This window comes from Olea europaea, chromosome 4 (assembly GCF_002742605.1).
Source record: "Olea europaea var. sylvestris chromosome 4, O_europaea_v1, whole genome shotgun sequence".
In the NCBI taxonomy this organism is placed as follows: domain Eukaryota; kingdom Viridiplantae; phylum Streptophyta; class Magnoliopsida; order Lamiales; family Oleaceae; genus Olea; species Olea europaea.
The window spans coordinates 19,446,891-19,465,503 of record NC_036240.1 but is presented as its reverse complement, the minus strand read 5'-3'; the positions used below and the strand labels follow the sequence as shown (position 1 = coordinate 19,465,503).

The window sequence follows — 18,613 nt, the reverse complement described above, 5'->3', positions numbered from 1 at the left end:
ATAGAATAGGATTTTTAATGTTCTCTTTATGATGAGATTTTTAGGATACCACATTGTTAAAATCTAAAGACCAATCATATTATTCCCTATAAATAGAGGCTTACTCTGGTATTTTACTTATTCTAATTTATAAAATAGTTATTGACTATCATGTGAGTAAGACTTGGAGATTTTTTAGGAACTCGTCCGGTGTTATTTTGTATTGAGTTCAGAATGGAGAAGAAAGAGATGATGTTTATTCATTCATCAAAAATCACGTAAACTGTATGTACATGGTAGTATATATATTACAACATATTGACGCCAAAAGATACCAGCTGTACAACCAACTAACTAAACAACTGGACAACTACTCTAAACATCTGAAGTAACTAACCAACTAAAATATGCCAGCACAATCTCTAATACTTCCCCTCAAGATGTATTGTAAATGTTCTTTACATACATCTTGGATAATAAAGGCAGGAGAGTGGCCGCAGGAAGAGGCTTGGTGAATACATCTGCAATTCGATGTTGTGAACGAATTGGGAGGAGCTTTACGGATCCAGCTGCAATTTTGTCCCGGATGAAGTGACAGTCAATTTCGATATGTTTCGTCCGTTCATGAAAAATGGGGTTGGCAGCAATCTGTATGGCCGATTGATTGTCACAAAAGAGAACTGCTGGAGATGCTGTAACTGCATGAAAATCCTTCAGTAGTTGATTGATCCAAATGATCTCACTTATGGTGGCTGCAAGTGCCCTATATTCTGCTTCAGCTGAAGAGCGAGATACCGTGGATTGCCGTTTAGCTTTCCATGAAATTAAGGAATTACCAAGAAAAGCGCAAAATCCAGTAGTGGATTTCCTTGTGTCAAGGCAAGATCCCCAATCTGCATCTGAGAAGGCCTGAAGTTTGATGGATTTGTTGGAGTCAGAAAGAGCAGAAAAGAATAGACCTTGTCCAGGACTTCCTTTCAAATATCTGAGGAGATGATGCACGGCTTTAAGATGTGGCGTCCGAGGCTGCGATAGATATTGGCTCAATTTGTGAACTGCAAATGTAATATCCGGGCGTGATATAGTCAAGTAAATCAGCTTCCCAATCAGCCGTCGGTAAAGGAATGCGTCTGGTAATAGATCCCCATTATGTATGCTTAGAGAGACTTTTGGATCCATAGGAGTATTTGTAGGTTTGCAATCAAGATATCTAGAGTCTTCAAGTAATTGAAGTGTATAATGACTTTGGGAGATAACAATGCCTGATTTTGAACGAGCTATTTCAATGCCCAAGAAGTACTTTAAATCACCCAAATCTTTAAGTTTGAATTGTGAGTGTAGAAAGGACTTCAAGGAGTCAATGATTTGGACATTAGGTCCAGTGATGACAATGTCATCAACATACACAAGTACAAAAGCACTGCCAGACCCTTTTGTAAATAGAGAATAATCCACCTTTAACTGTATGAAACCATACTGAGTGAGAGCATGTGTGAACTTTGAATTCCATTGCCTTGAAGCCTGTTTTAGTCCATACATGGACTTGTGCAATCTGCAAACCAGTTTCTCCCCCTATTTTCCAGTTTTTGGCACCTCATATCCAAGAGGAAGATCCATGTAAACCTCTTCAAACAAGTCACCATTCAAAAATGCATTGTTAACGTCTAGTTGAACCAATTGCCAGTTATGATAGGCTGCAAGAGCCAGCATTACTTTGACAGTAACAATCTTAGCCACTGGGGAAAAGGTGTCAAAGTAATCGAGCCCTTCCTGTTGGGTATAGCCTTTTGCTATGAGGCGAGCTTTGTGTCTTTCAATAGACCCATCTGATTTATGCTTAATTTTGAATATCCACCTACAGCCTATAGAGTGTTTGCTTGCGGGTAAAGGTACTACAGACCAAGTATGGTTGTGTTCCATGGCCTCCAATTCCTCCTTCATTGCCTCATGCCACTGATGATGTTTGACAGCTTGATGAAAGTATTGTGGTTCAACTTGGGAAGATATATTTAATACAAAATGTCTATGATGGGGAGATAGATTTTTATAGGAGATGAAGTGATCAATATGATAAGGTGGATGATCAGTAGAATTTGGTTTTTGTGCAAGTATGTTGCAGTGATAGTCCTTGAGATACGTAGGGGGTCTGAAGCTTCTTTGAGATTTTCATGTGTCAGGTATGTGATTAGGCTCAGGTATTGATGTTGAGGGAGTATGTTGAATATTATTTGTTGGTATAAAGGTGGAATTGTGTTCTGTAGAGGTAGTGTTTGAATCCTGATGTCAGTTGTGCTGAGGAATGGGCAGTACTAGGTTAGGGAATGGGTCTAAAAGCTGATCATCTGATACAACAGTATGGAAAGGAAATATGCTTTCATGGAACACCACATCCCGTGATAAGAAAACATGTTTTGTCTCCACATCATACAATTTGTATCCTTTTACTCTAGGAGGATATCCCAAGAATACACATACTCGAGCTCGTGGCTGGAATTTGTTCCTGTGGGCAGTTAACGTGGATGCAAATGCCAAGCATCCAAATACTCTTAGGTACGAGTAGTCAGCAGGCTTGCTATGCAGGACCTCATAAGGTGTCCTGTGCTTCAATATGGGAGATGGAGTTCTATTAATCAAGAATGCAGCAGTGAGTACACAATCAGACCAAAATTTTATGGGAATACGCGACTGAAAGTACAATGATCTGGCCACATTCAACAAATGCTGGTGTTTCCTCTCCACCACGGAGTTTTGTTGTGGTCTTTCCACACAACTGAATTGGTGCATTACTCCTTTTTCAGCAAAAAAATCAGTAAATGCCAGCTCATTTGCATTATCAGATCTGAACTTCTTGATAGTAACATTGAACTGAGTGTTAATCATTTTGAAAAATCTGGGAATTACCGTAGCAGCATCAGATTTTTGTTTCATCAGGTACAACCAAGTGAACCTTGAACAGTCATCTACCAAAGTCAAGAAATATCTATGTCCTGAGTATGAGGGAACCTGATATGGTCCCCAAATGTCACAGTGTATGATGTCAAATGGATTACTTGAAAGATTATTATGTGCATCAAATGACAACCTTCTTAGTTTTGCAACAGGGCAAATGTAACAAGGCATATGTCTACCAAATTTTGAAACATCATACATCAATTGATCTTTCAAACAATCTAGTCTCTTAAAGGAAAGATGACCAAGTCTGTTGTGCCACACATGCACAGACACATTATTAACAAAAGCATCAGAAATGGAATTAGGACATTTACATCAAGCACATACAAGTCTTGTAATCGATCACCCCTGCCAATCATCTTCCTGGTTTTGATATCCTGAATGATGAAGCCATCATGAAAGAAGTTTAGTATGAGTTTTGATCCAAGAGTTAATGCACTAACCGATAACAGGTTGAACTTGAATTGTGGTACAAATAACACATCATGCAGCACCAGTTTCTGGTTCAATCTGACATCCCCACATAATCTTACTGGAATTCGTGTATGATTAGGCAAGATGACATTGGAACCATTAATAACTCTCATATTCATAAAAGCCGCAGCAACACAGCATACATGTTTAGTGGCACCTGAGTCCACTATCCAAATGTCTTTAGAAGAAAATATAGGATTAGCTGAGATAGAAGAACATATACCTGCAGCATATGATACTTCATTGTTGTCCTGGTAATCAGCTATTGTTGTCTTTGAGCTGGATGCCAGATGAGTAGATAGCATCGACATCAATTGTTGGTACTAAGTGGAGTTCAAATTCTGAACAAAATTCCCTACGTCATGATGTTGTTGAACATCAGGCTGTTTATCCTCACATTTTGCAGTGAAGGCAGGAGATTCTCGCTTGACAGAATTGTGGCCATAGGAACTTCGAAACATTTTCTTTATATCTTGCCTTATAACTCGGAGGGTATCCATGAATTTTGTAGCATACATCAATGGAATGTCCAGGGATTTTGCAGTGTGTACAATAAGATCTATCTTTCCTTTTAATATTTCCTGTGTTTCCAAATTTTGATTTACTGTTATATGTGCCATATGTACTAGATCCAGTTGCAATTCTGCCATTATCAGACTTTGAGGCAAAGGCAGCTTCTCTATTCAGATCACTTCCAACGTTTAAGTGTGTACTAATTTTTCTTTGATTTTCCTCTTGAGAGATTAAGGCAAATACCTTATTAATTGAAGGTAGGGGATCCATGAGCAGCAATTGCCCTCTAATTTGGGAGAAGGAATCATCCAATCCCATGAGGAAGGACATTATGTATTCCATTTGATAATGGTTATTCAGTTCCTTCACTCCATCGCAAGTGCACATTCCACAACTACATGTAGGACGATAGTTACTCAATTCCTCCCATATAGTTTTAAGCTTGGTGAAGTACACGCTGACACTGCTTTGATCCTAGGCCAAATTCATCAGATCTCTCTTCAACTGGAATATATGTGGACCGTTCTTTTGCTGAAATCTTTCCTTGAGATCGTTCCAGATCTCATATGCTGAAGAAGCGTATATCACACTGGCAGAGATCTCCTTGGAAACAGAGTTGAGAATCCATGAAATCACCATATTGTTGTTCCTAATCCATGAATTGATCAACTCCGCATCTGAATTTTCCAGCTTCTTTATGGTTCCATCTACGAATCCAAGTTTATTCTTCACCGATAATGCAATTATCATTGCTCGACTCCAAGAGGCGTAGTTTTCTCCCGTGAGCAATTGCGATACCAACACCAATCCTGGACTGTCAGAATGGTGGAGAAAATAAGGGTTTGAAGGTTCGTCACTAGTAGACATACTGAAGAATTTATGTTCAGCCTTCGTCAATTCTATTTTAGGACCGAAATTAACTCCTAATTACATGCAGAATCGAGGAGGAGTTGTGCAGAGCGGAATCTGCTCTGATACCATATTGAGTTCAGAATGGAGAAGAAAGAGATGATGTTTATTCATTCATCAAAAATCACGTAAACTGTATGTACATGATAGTATATATATTACAACATATTGGCGCCAAAAGATACCAGCTGTATATACCAGCTGTACAACCAACTAACTAAACAACTGGACAACTACTCTAACCATCTGAAGTAATTAACCAACTAAAATATGCCTGCACAGTCTCTAATATTTTGGGCGTGCTTGGGGTTGGAGTAGTGAGAGATTCCTTATTACTTACAATTTTTCATACAGAGAAATATCTCATTCTTTGTTAGACAGTGGCTTTTTCTTCAATTTCGGAGTTTTTCATGTAAATTTTTGGGGTGGTGTTATTCTGAATATATCTTTATAATTTTTAACCTCTAAATAAAATACCTAAACAAGGATCCCGTAGACAAATCGAGGAATTGGTAACAATTCCTAGCAAGTGGTGTTAAACATGAGGCTGTTCAGCACGTTGAAGTACAAAAAATGAATGTCAGGCGACGTGGAGAAGTTTGATGGTAAAATGAATTTATCTTGTGGTAAGTGCAAATCAAATAGTATTTTATTTTTGAATTACATAGAAATATGAGAAAAGATAAAACCTTGGTTTTGGTCAAGGTTTACAACCTGGGTAGCTAAAAAATAATGGTCCAAAAAAGGTTAGAGCGTGTTTGGTTAATTGCTCAAACTCAGTATATAAATATTACATTGTTGCTATCAGTGTATATTTTTTCTCCATAAGAGATAATAGTATTCTTTGGGACGAATATTTCATCCTTAAGGCATGTTTTGGCCAATAAGTTGTCATGATGGGATAGGTTATTGTTAATGGATCAATGATTTAGCACATGGGCATTGGTTTGGCGTTGATGTGAAGTGTGTGGTGGAATGAATATTGATGGCTGCTGAATTCTTAGAAAAGCCAAACATGGGGTTGCACCATAAAATTTTCAGTAAAGTTTTTTAACATGAGAAGATTCAAAATTCCTAAAATTTATTGATCTAAGCGTGTATAGTATTTACGATAGTAGTTGAATCTCTATTATGAGAATTGTGGCTTATAATGTTCACCAAAAATTTTCAAGTGACATTACTAGGAGGTTCAAAGGAGATGGGACTATCCTATTTGAATGCTTTGGGCAATGCAAAGTCATCATGGAGATTGTTGAGAATCCGACTTAGTATTGCCCAATTAGACTAAGATTGTATTTTTCTATTTCAAAATAGAATATAATCTTTAGTGTTCAACGCGTAATGAAATTTGTAGGATCCCACATTGTTTAGAAACTAAAAACTCATCCTTTCGCTCCCTGTACTTCTTAATCGGTTAATAAAATCCAAGAAAGTCACTGTGTGCCATTCAGATAAACGTAACCCCATTATCAAGTTACTTGAAGTTGCCCGTTGGTCGCTAAACTCTTAAGAAATAATAAAAGCTACCTAATAACTCATAATAAGAACCACAATAAAGAGATAATTGAAAAGACACGATATTAATAAAAAGCCAGCTAAATGCATTTCCATAATCCTCTCCAGACTGATAAAGATTTATCCTAAATCTTATACCGTATCTTCAGGAGACACCTCGCAAGAATAACATTCCACTCGATAAGTTTGTGTGAAACATATTAGACTTCAAATATTCGATTTTGCCATTTAAAATAGTTGCAGCCACAACAAGATTTAAAGCAGGCTGCTCAACTCACAAATCTAGTGTAACTCACAATAAAGAAGACTCCAAACTCTTGTTCTCGTAGCAGGACTTCCTTCCATGATCGCAATCTTTAACAGATGTTTGTTGTTCTCGGTGTTAAAAATGAAAAGTCACCTAGAACGCTTAGATACGCTAGAAAGATCAGTTCACGCGATACAATGTCAAGTTCAACTTTTACGCATTACCAAGTTTACGTTCCAAGTTATCAGTTCGACCTTACGTGCGGAATTAATACAATTAACAGCAACAAGTCACTAATTAATTGTTGTCTAAATGGTTAAACATACAAGTTCAGTTAATCCTATGTTGAACTGTCGGTTTGCGTAATGTAAAGTAAACAAAAAACACCGCTCACAGTTTGTTGACGGAGAAACCCAATATGGAAAAACTCCAGGACCAGGCCAATGATATCTACTATACCAATTCAGCAAGTACAAGTTATACCAAATACCATACCCAATCAGAACCGCAGTTCCAGTCTCACAATCTACTGCTGTAGATGCTTCTAGCCTCCTGCTAGACTTTCGGATCTACCTCCCGCAGCCCAATCTGCTATCCACTATAGACTCTTGGTCTTTAGCTGATTGTATCACCAAATAGAATTCCAATAACCGCCAATTCTTGTCCAATTCACTGCGCTTGTTGTCCACCTCTCTCCATCCGTATCTTTCAATCCTCCAATGAGAAAGTCCATTCCTCAACAGATTAAGGAACGAGGTGTTTTGTCTTCAAGAACCTTGATGTTTTTTTTCCCCAAAGATAGGTTACTGGATCACAAGAATTAAGTTGATGAATTCTCCAGTTAATTTCACCTTGGATCACTTCAAGAATCTTGTTGATGTTATAGAGATGAAAACTTAATGTTGCAACCTCTTTTCTTACGACCCCAACTTGTTCTATTTATACTTGGGGGTTAAATGGATCTTGGGCCGTGTAAAAATCTTCAAAAATGCAAATTAGGGTTTTTCGAATAGCACTGTCACTCGAGCGACAGATTTTTGCTCGAGCGAGACCGGGGTGAAAAGCAAGCGACGATGATTCTGCTTTTTACGCTTGAGGGATGGAGGGGCGAAAAGCTAGCGAAATTCCGATGCCATATTCTTGATTTGATTCTTAGACTCAAACCCTAGTACCTACCAACCAACTTACAAAATTGCACCCTAAGTCCCAGACTTTTACAACATTGTTCAATTGAGTCCCTGACTTTTACAGTTTTACAATTAAGTCCATTTTGTCTTACAAAATTGCCAATTAAAATTTTTCAGACTTAACAAAAAATGTGCAGGGTAGACCAATGTAGTTATTATACGAGTCATATGCTTTTCACTACTTGAGATTGAGAGGGACAAAAAGGTCACAGCAACCACCAGTCCTCCATCATCGACTCCATGACCACGTCCTCATGCCGCCATTGTAATAGGTTGATAAGTGTATTTTATACACTTATTCGAGGCCTAGAATAGCTGTATTTAGTAGTTCTTTGACAAAATATATCCTAAATTATTGTATTTTATGTCGTAAAGGTAAAACTCAATGGTTGACGGAGAATTGAAAGAAAGAAGTAAAAATTGGTGAAAAATAATGAAATCCAAAGTTTGAGGACCAAATTGAAAATATTCAGTTGTTGATTTGGACCACAAGATGACACTTTGAAGATTGCTAGGAGACATCTGGATGCAACTAAAAGTAAAAAATGAATGGAATATGATCAAAATATATCACAAATCAATTCAAATTATACAAGTTATATTCTAGATTTTTAGCCGAAAATTGAGACCCATTTTTGGCATCATAAATGTTCAATTTGGAAACATTCTACTAAGTAAAGTTTTATCCCTTTAAATTAGTTTTTCATTGCACTTTGAATTGCTTCAATCGAAAATCAAGAGAGAAAATTATGACCAAAATACTGAGACTGTGCAAAGACGAAAAACATGTGTGCACAAAAGAAACTTTCCTTAGTCGATTGGAACTCTTTTGAAAACCAATTTGAACGTAATTTTCAAACAATTTTCTACTCCAACACATACCTAACAGCAGAATACATATTATTTACCTCTCATATACATCTTATACTACAATATTCCATTAATTTACATCAATACAAAGGAGCAAAAACATATATTGTGAAGAGATTTTAATGCGAAGTTCAAGAACTTATCAATTGGAGATTGAATCTGAGATTTGTGGGCTAAAAAATGAAAGAATTATTGAAGCTTTATGAAATTTACTTTGAAAAAGTTCAAGAAAAATCAAGATCCATCTTCTGTCATTCATTAATTCACAATTTTGAGTGATATTTTGAGAGTGTTTGGTGTGAATTAAAATTAGATTTTTTAGTGGATTGGGATAGAAGTTTTTGAAATGTGTGGTTGAAAGGTAGTGGGTTCCATGAAAGATGTATTAATATTGTTTGTTTGAATTTGACTTAAATTAAAATTATATTTTAATCCAAACTAAACAGCCTCTTTGTACATTTAACATAATTTCTTATAATTCCAATATGCTAGGCTAGTTTCATACATTGCTACGATGAGATCGATGAACCACTTGTTTTGATATTTTTAGTTTTTAATCAATTGTTTGACTTTAATTTGTTTTTATTTGTGGATATTTATTATCATTTTTTTTTCTTTTCAATTGCTTAATCACCAATTGAATTGTTAGTGAATTTTATAGTTATCGAGAGAGATAGGGGGTGTTTGAGCCACATTATTTTGATAATAATGCATTCTTGAATAATGTATTGATGGAAATGTGTGGTTAAAAAATAAGAAAAAATTTTTGATCTGCCTGTAATATTATTTTATTGAAGAATGTGTGGTTGAAATGATGTCAAATCACTGTTTAAGAATGTATTTTTTTGAAATAATGTGGCTCAAACAGGCCCATAATAGAATTTAAACACGATATAAAAAAAATTGAAAAGTTCGTTAAAGGATGGAGATATACCTCTATACTTTATATGATTTCAATAAGTGTTATAATACTTATTAATGTATTTATCATGATTACATCTTTCATCGAAAGATAGAAGAGTCACATGAAAGGAATATATTTTATCGCTATCGAGAGAGGCTTTTAATTAAATTAGGAATACTAACCAATATAAATGATTTCAAATCATTATTATAATTATTACCCTAAAAATAAAATAAAGAGAGGGATTCGATATCTTAGCAATGCATCTCACATATTTGAAAAACACATTGACTAGCTTTTACTCTTTTAATTGATAATTTAGGGATTAGTATAGAAAAATCACAACTTATTTGCTATTTAATTAAAAAGTTGCAATTAATTTTAATTAGGGCAAACATGTGGTCTTTGTGCATTTGACACTATCCTTGTTTGAGCCCCATTTTGTCAAGAATGTATTTTTCAAATCTCATTTTCAACCATACATTCTCCTATAAAATAGTTATACACGTATTCAAAAACTTTTAATTACTTTTTAACCATACATTCCTCAAAAAAAATCACTATTCCATAATACATTTTATCCAAAAATGGGAATCAAATAGATCATATATTACTTGATCATGATCCCCTGCACTTGTGGGTTTTCAAATGGCCGCTTGTCAATTTGCTGCATTAATATCTCAAAATGTCGATGCGAGCATGTCATTTCTATTAATTGCGCCCATGAAAATATTATCGACATAATTGTTTATTCTTGTCATGTAAAATCACCTTTGCAATCGGACTTTACGAAATCACAGGCCATATCTATGCTATGTAGTCTAATAACAACCTAATGCAGCAATAAATGTGAAATACACATGAACAAAAACAAAATGAACTGTAAGTTGATTCTTGCAAGAATATAACATATTTGACAATCTATACTTGTGCGCGAATATCAAAAATTGATTCTCACAGATAAATTTATTATTTCAAAAAAATGAATAATTAATGAAAACCTAGAGAAATTTTGATAAGAATTCTATAGCGCATTTGGTTTGCCGTTTTTTGTTTTTAGTTTTCAAAAATGTCCAAAACGTGTTAGGTCATTCGTTTCTAAAAATGCATTTCTGAAAACAATGAAAAATTTATAATTGAAAACTCAAAATGATTTTTTTGTTTTAAGTGTTTTCAGTTAAAAAACTCAAAACGCGAAAAAAGTTCCAAACAAGCCTTTTTTTTTTTACCCAGTGAATGCTCAGCAGTATTTTTAAAATAGTAAATTCATCAAATTTAAAATATATATTATCTAGTAATATATTAGCATAAAATTATTATGTTAATGTTATACTAAATAATCAAATTAATTGAAAAATGTCTTAAAACAATTTCCAAAAATTTATTATTTATTATTTTATCTTTGTAGCAAGAAAAAATAGTAAGTTCGCCAAATTTAAAATATATATTATCTGGAAATATATAAGCATAAAATTATTATGTTTTACTAAATAATCAAATTAATTGAATAAATGTCGTAAAACAATTTCTAAAAATTTATTATTTACTATTTTATTTTTGTAGCAAGAAAAAATAGTGAATTTACCAAGTTTAAAATATATATTATCTGGTAATATATTAGCATAAAATTATTATATTTTACTAAATAATCAAATTAATTAAATAAATGTCGTAAAATAATTTCTAAAAATTTATTGTTTATTATTTTATTTTTGTAGCAAGAAAAAAATAGTAAATTTACCAAATTTAAAATACATATTCTCTGGTAATACATTAGCATAAAATTATTATGTTTTACTAAATAATCAAATTAATTGAATAAATGTCATAAAATAATTTCTAAAAATTTGAAACCAAACGCATTTTCTAGTTTTCTGTTTTGAAAAACCGTTTTTTAAAATGACAAATTACACACGTTTTCTATAATTTGAAAATAGTCCCTCAAGACAGAAAACTAAAAATGAATTTAAAACTGAAAATAAAAAACAGAAACGCAAACCAAATGCACCTTTATTTATTCATAAAATGCCAAGAAACACACAATGTCATGTGAAATTGTCCCGTGGTCCCTAAACTTTTAAGAAATAATAAAAACCACATAACAACTCCTAATAATAAAAATTACGAAAATTTGCAACAGCGATTCCTAACCTTTCAAAAATATGCAACTGAGGTCATTTGATCGTTAGTTGACCAAAAGTCAAATAGTTAACTGAATTTTGACCAATTTTAAAATGTTAAAATGGTAAATTCATATGTTATCTAATAAAACAATTAAAATAAAATGAAACAAAATAAAATAACTAAATCATTAAATTAAAAAACCAAAACTGAATTCAAAAGGTTATCTTCCCCACTCCACCCCACCCCACCCCATCCCATCCCATCCTAACCTCAAAACTAAACCCAAGAAGGTCTTTGTCACCGCCGACCATCGCCGGGCCAACAACACCATTGATCGGCCAAAAAGGGTATATTCCTTCAGCCGCCCCTCTAAAACAACTATTACCGTCGACCAGCCCAAACACATAAAAATCGAAACCCAAAAACACCATTGCACTGTAAATCGAAAAATTATATTGCACTGTAAATCGCAACCTTTGTCCTTTAGCCAACTGTTCAAAGTCCCATTCGATTTTAGTACATACTATTGGAAATTAGGACATATAACTGGATTTACTCAATTCTAAAAATGTTGTGCTGTCACCATCGAGAGTTTCTTAAAAATGTTGTGCTGTCACCATCGAGAGTTTCATCTTTCAACAGTTGCGAGTTTTTTGTTCTTCAACTTTGCCGCAAGGTTTTCAAAAATATAGTGAAGTTTTTGGTCTTGATTTCTTGAAGAGTGGAGGTTTTGGTAGCGATAACCGGAGTCTTGTAGATGGTGGTGGCTATGGCCGACAGTTTCTTGAGTTTAGTTTTGAGGTAAGGTGGGGAAGATGCCCATTTGAACTGGGTTTATGTTTCTAATTTTTTTGATTTAATTATTTTATTTTAATTGTTTTTATGTAAAATATAAATTTACCATTTTAACCTTTTAAAATTGGTCAAAATTCAATTAACCATTTGACTTTTGGTCTAATAACGGTCAAAAACCATCCATTTAGATCTCAGTTGCATATTTCTGAAAGGTTATTGATCTTTGTTGACACAAATTAAAGATTAGGGTAAAGCATGCAAAAATGTGAAATGTTAGGGACCGCTACTCCAATTTTCCCTAAAAATTACAGCAAAAATAGTAATAGAAAAGACATAACATGATAATAAAAAAATAATAGAAAAGACACAACGTTAGTATAAGGAAAAATGGTTGTTGCAATCCCGAACCTTTCATTGAATCGCAGCTTTTATCCTAACATTTTGTTTGTGATGTTCACAGTCCAAAACAATTCAATTCGTTGTAATCAGATGATAAATTGATATTTCACCGTAAGTTGACCAGAAAAATAACTTTGACCACATTTTAAAAATTTTAGAAAAGGATAGAATAATAACTTTATATTTCTCACATAAAATAATTGAATAAAAAATAAAAATGGAGAAAAAAAAAGTTCATATACCCCAACCCAAATCAAAACCAGTCGCCACCTACCAATGCACACCATCGCCAGCATCAATTGCCACAACTTTTATCGACATCTTGTTGCCCCAATCCACTAGGCAATTGATTCTATTAACAAATTTTCAATTTTATGAAAAACACATCACATAAATCCAATGCACCCAAACCTCAAATAATTTTGACAATAAAATCCAATTTTACACAATTGTCTAAAAAAATCTCGTATTTGTTGAGCAAAAGCAAGCTAAGTAAGCGTGAAGGAGAAGAAAGCAAGTAGTCTTGAGCAAATTGAATACATACATATACTTATAGATCCATATAAATGCATACGTATATAGTGTTGGGATGCAGAAGCGAAATTATCCAGAAATCAAAAAAAAAATATTTAATTCAATAAAAAAATCGTCTAGATGTTCACGTGTATGCTATATCAAAAATAAAGAATTCGAATTTTTACCTAAATTCAAAGATCAATTCTTGAATAAATTTTGAATAATGAATTTCCCATTTTTTGTATCACAAACTTTCAGCTTTTTAATTCCAAGAACTTGATAATTCAAACCTCCAGATCTTCTATGATATACTCCAAAGTTAAGACTGCAACAGTGGATAGACACCTTCTTTTAATTAAATCAAAAAACCAATTCTTAATCTAGACAACTTAAAAGCAAGAAAAGTAATAATTTCTCTTTTTCCTTTTCTTTCCTTTTCTCTTTCTCCAAATTTGAATGCCACAGAATTAGTTGTTATGATGTTGTATAATTCCGTATGATGTTTATATTCCATCTAATCTCTATATATAGAGATAGAAAAGTTTCAATCATTATATAATAATAATTCCATATTCAAATAGGAGTTCTAATTAAAATCCAAGTAGGAGTTTTAATTAAAGTCTAAATCCAATTAGTTTACATTTAATTGCATTTGTAGTCCTAGAACTTCAATTACAATTATAATTAAGTTTACAACTTTCATAGTAATTACAACTAAGTCCAAAACTTTATTGTAATTACAATTAGGCCCAAAACTATTATAATTACCGTAATTAAGTTCCAATACTTCATGACACTACCATAAGACCTAATCGAATATATATTATCCAAACTCCAATAGTTAGACATTGTCTAGTTGACCATAGACCACTCAATCTAATTATCAGTCTTCACTTTTTCTACTAAATGCGAAAGACTGAACTATTGGAATATATAATATCACAGCAGCTAATAAATTTGTACTACTTTCCTCTAACCTATCGTATATGTATTTTATCCCCGTTCGAAATTCGATCATCAGGTACGAGTATAAATGACCGTTTTGTCCTTCAATTATTCTCGCTAACTTAAGGTTCATTTTCTTCAAAACTATTGTGAACTAATCACAGATGTCGAAGTTTAGCCTTCACCAAACACTGAGTTCAAATTTTAACCGTTCAACAGAAAATACTTAAATAGTCACTCTACCCATTTTCCAAGGGTGACGGTCCCGACACGAATTCATGTTCTCTACTTCATTCATTCTCAAGTTCCCAACTCATCGGAATATTTGACCAATCAAATTGATTCCACCCATTGAAGAATCAAAGAACCATTAAAATCACGAAAAGATATATATAATCTTATCAATGGATTTAGATGAAATACATAGCAGTCTAGTGGAATTTTATTCTCCGCACGGCCATGCTATAGAATTACGGAGAATTAAATTCGACACGCAGTCCGTTCAATACACTCCAAATGTTCTAGTGTCACCTTTTAACTATTTCTGTGATAAGGACAAATCACAAACCTAAATAGTGAATCGATCAACACTACAACTTTCATGTATAAAGTGTCAACCATTATACATTGGTTGTGAACAAATTATTTATGATCAAAATATAAGTTATGTCACACTGTACTCCTCAAAGCAAGTACCCAACTCATATTATCTCAAGTGATCATAGGCACTTTAATTTTCATGCTCAATAATAAGCAATGCAATAAATAAATAAAATCACAACTTGTTTATTATAAATAATTATTTAATCATAGCAAAATATAATATATGGACATACAACCCAACAAATCTCCCACTTGCCCTAAAGTATATGTGTCATGTCTTGCAACCTTCTGTCTTGCAAATATCTCTCAAAAACTTAGCCAATTGGCTCATAGTAAATGAGTCTACAAGATTGTCAAATAGCGATCTTACTGACAGCTACATTTTCTCCACCAACTATCTCTGTTAAGAGATAATATTTCTGTTCAATGCGTTTACCCCTCTAATGACTCCTGGTTATTTAGCATTTGTAACAATCCTATTGTAATCCCAATACAGTGTAAAGGGATGTGCAGATACAGGCACCACCCCAACGTCCGAAAGAATTTTCTAAGTCGTATGGCCAATTTGGTACTTCATAAGCTACCACATACTTGGCATCAATGGTTGTATCAGCAATGCATGATTGCTTGATATTTCTCCAAATAATGGCCCCACCATCAAGTGTAAACAACAATACCGATATAGACATGTAATAGTCTTCATCACTCTGAAAGTCCAAATCATTTTAACCTATCAAAACATGATCTAACGAAGAGCATATAACTCCTTATTCTCCAGAGGTACTAAAAGATATGCTTTCATCGTCATTCGATGTTTCGATCCTAAGGTTAAATAGATCTGGACTCACCACACCAATAGAATGACAAATGTCAAGGCTATTACACAGCATAGCATACACAAGACTACCTATTACCAACGCATAAGGCATCCTACTCATGTACTCAATCTCTTCAAAAGTATTCGCCGACTGACCCTTAAAGAGATGGATTCAATGCCTGAGGGCAAAACTTGCATAACAAATCTAACAAGTATCTTGTTAACATAAAAGACTTAGGGCAAAGCTATTATCTTGTTATTTCAATCTCTCAAGATCTGAAAACTAGAATATAGCTAGCTCATAAAGTCTTTCATATGTAACTATTAGGCCAACCACGGTTTCATAAACGATAAAACACCCACATTATTTCTAAAGAGTGGAATATCATCTACATAAACACTAGGAAAAATACATTTTTATCTTTATCTTCTTATAGATACAGGATTCATCAAAGTTTTGATTAAGATCAAATGTCTGAATTACTTTGTCGAATCTCTATTTCCAAGGTCTCGATTTCTACTTCGATTCATAAATAGATCATTGCATCTACATCATCCATAATCTCTTCATATGAAGTCAAATCATCAACTTGTACCATGGAAGTTACCATATTAAACTCTCCACTCAACAAGTACCTCGAAGGTGAATTGATAATCTTCCGACTTTGTTTAAGGGATGATTGATCTAAGACTATGGCGTCATTTGGAACATAATATTTTCATCAATGCTGGCATTACCATTAAGTGACACCATTAGCTCCTCATTACCTTCAACGTTCTATTAATCTATTGGATCATATGACAAATCATCTCTCCCACTGAGATCAAGTTGCCCAAATTTATTTGACACCATGTGATATCTATCCCAAGTTGTGTCCCAGGAGTTAATGAGGTAGAATTGCTCCTGCTCATTTTTTCCAACACAACCTTATTCTTGGACTGATGATCATTAATATACTTATCCTCTAGGGAGATTGTATTTGTGCTAATAAAAACCTTCATATCTAGAGGATTATAAAAATTATCCCTTAGTATCTTTAGAATATCCCACAAACAGACACATCTCTAACCTAGTCTCCAACTTTTTTGCCCTCTCTTTCAGCACATGTGCTGGACCCCTAAAATCTTGGTTGAGATGTAAGAAGGACTTGAATCCATTCCAAAATTTCAGGAAAGTCTTGAGAACAGACTTAGAAGAAACTAAGTTAAGAATATATCCAAATGTTTTCGGCGTATATTTCAAAATGAGATATTTAAAGCTGTGAAACTCTTCATTGATCTAACCTTATCTAAAAATGTCGCGTTTCTTCTCTCTAAAACGCCATTCCATTTGGGTATATTAGGCTTATTCAATGAAGAAACAATACAATTTTCCATTAAGATGTCCCTAAATTCTCTTGAGAGGTATTCATTACCTCGATCATATCAAAGTGTGTTAATACTCTTACCCAAATGCTTCTTAACCTTAGTCTTATACTTTTTTGATTTCTCAAAAGTATTTTACTTTCAAGACATTAGGTAAATGTATTGGAATCTAGAGTAATCATATATAAATAAATAATCATAGTTCCCCTTCTCAAGTGTATTTACAGGTCTACACATATCAGAATGCACTAGTTCCAATATATCTTTGGCTCTATCCTTTTGTCTAAAAAGGACATCTTAGTCATATTACCTTTCAAACAAGAATTACAGACTGACAATGGTTCGATCTTGACCATCTCTAGTCAATTTTATATTCTGTTAAGATTGATTTGTCCAAGACGCCATAGATATGTATCACTAGTATGGTGCGACATTTTAGGTATACGAGAGTAATATTTTTATTTCATATGTGGAATAGTTTAAAATATAAAGATATGATTAGTGGTTCCAAAATCTACAACTTGGGAATTTGTAGTATCAACCACTAAATAATACTCAGTAAGGAAAAGCATCACTCGCACTTTGATTTCTAGCTGGTGTATCTGGGTAGTCTTTCTTCAGTATCCTTTTCGATCGTAGTTGGAACACGTGCCTCAAGATTTTCTTCATCTTCTTTCCAAATGATGCATGAGTATCGCCATTGTACCATTAAGACTATTTTCACATTACAACTCTATCATTAACTTAGTCAATGGTATCTTCATCTTGTGTAAGTGATAATCCATAGTAAACTATGAAAAATTATCAGGTAAAGAGTTCAATACCATGTCAAAAATTGAATATCATTGATAGATGTTTGCATCGAAACTCTTAGCCATATTTGAAATATGCAATCATAGTCAAACTATAAAACTTTCCAAGCACTTTGGATTTCATGCAGATGTTCTAGAAGGTACAAATGACTTCAAAATAGCATTCCTACTTTGATGGCCAAACATGCCCTAAAGGGTCTCTAGTATGTAATGAGAGGTACTGTGACTTTCAAGTCTTTATCGTAACACGTTTGACATCAAAGTCAAAATGAAACAACTAGACATCTTGTCTGTGATCTCCCACTCAATATACCCAGCCTTTTGGACTTGTCACGTGGTCTTAAAAAATCCATCAGAATATTCGTTAAAAACAAAATTAAGTTTTTCCACATTGAGCAATTACGTTTTCAATCCATATAATTTTTTTCCAATTAGTTGGCTTTGTTTTAGAATAACGAAAAAATTGGCCAAGTTATATTTCGCATAAAAATAATCATACATTGTATATTAAAATTGAATAGCAAATAATAATTTAGCATATAATGTATGAATGCTCACGTAGATCTATCTAACTATAATAATGCAACGATTACTCGATCCTTGTGATTCAACAGGCCTCTCTATAGGGAAGGTAACTGTGTCGACTGATCAAGTTGGGATCCTCCCACTAGACAAACCATATCTAAT

The 18,613-nt window shown here is 33.6% G+C and overlaps 1 protein-coding gene across 1 annotated transcript; it reads right to left on the bottom strand.

Annotated features, from left to right (window-relative positions):
* Window positions 1-15,408: 15,408 nt before the first annotated feature.
* LOC111393138 lies at window positions 15,409-17,126 on the bottom strand. The gene is made up of 5 exons (XM_023018529.1): window positions 17,034-17,126; window positions 16,809-16,926; window positions 16,677-16,753; window positions 15,781-15,906; window positions 15,409-15,639 (listed from the first exon to the last, which is right to left on the bottom strand). The coding sequence occupies exons 1-5, from the start codon at window positions 17,124-17,126 to the stop codon at window positions 15,409-15,411; spliced, it is 645 nt and encodes a 214-aa protein (XP_022874297.1).
* Window positions 17,127-18,613: the final 1,487 nt, after the last annotated feature.

Bases quoted from the DNA above. Each gene is read 5' to 3' on its own strand.
- LOC111393138 (XM_023018529.1), bottom strand. From the start codon at position 17,126: ATGGAAAATTGTATTGTTTCTTCATTGAATAAGCCTAATATACCCAAA. The intron at 16,927-17,033 runs GTTAGATCAATG...TCTGTTCTCAAG, and splicing joins ACGCGACATTTTTAGATAAG to ACTTTCCTGAAATTTTGGAA. The intron at 15,907-16,676 runs GTTGTGTTGGAA...CATCTCTTTAAG, and splicing joins ATCATCAGTCCAAGAATAAG to GGTCAGTCGGCGAATACTTT.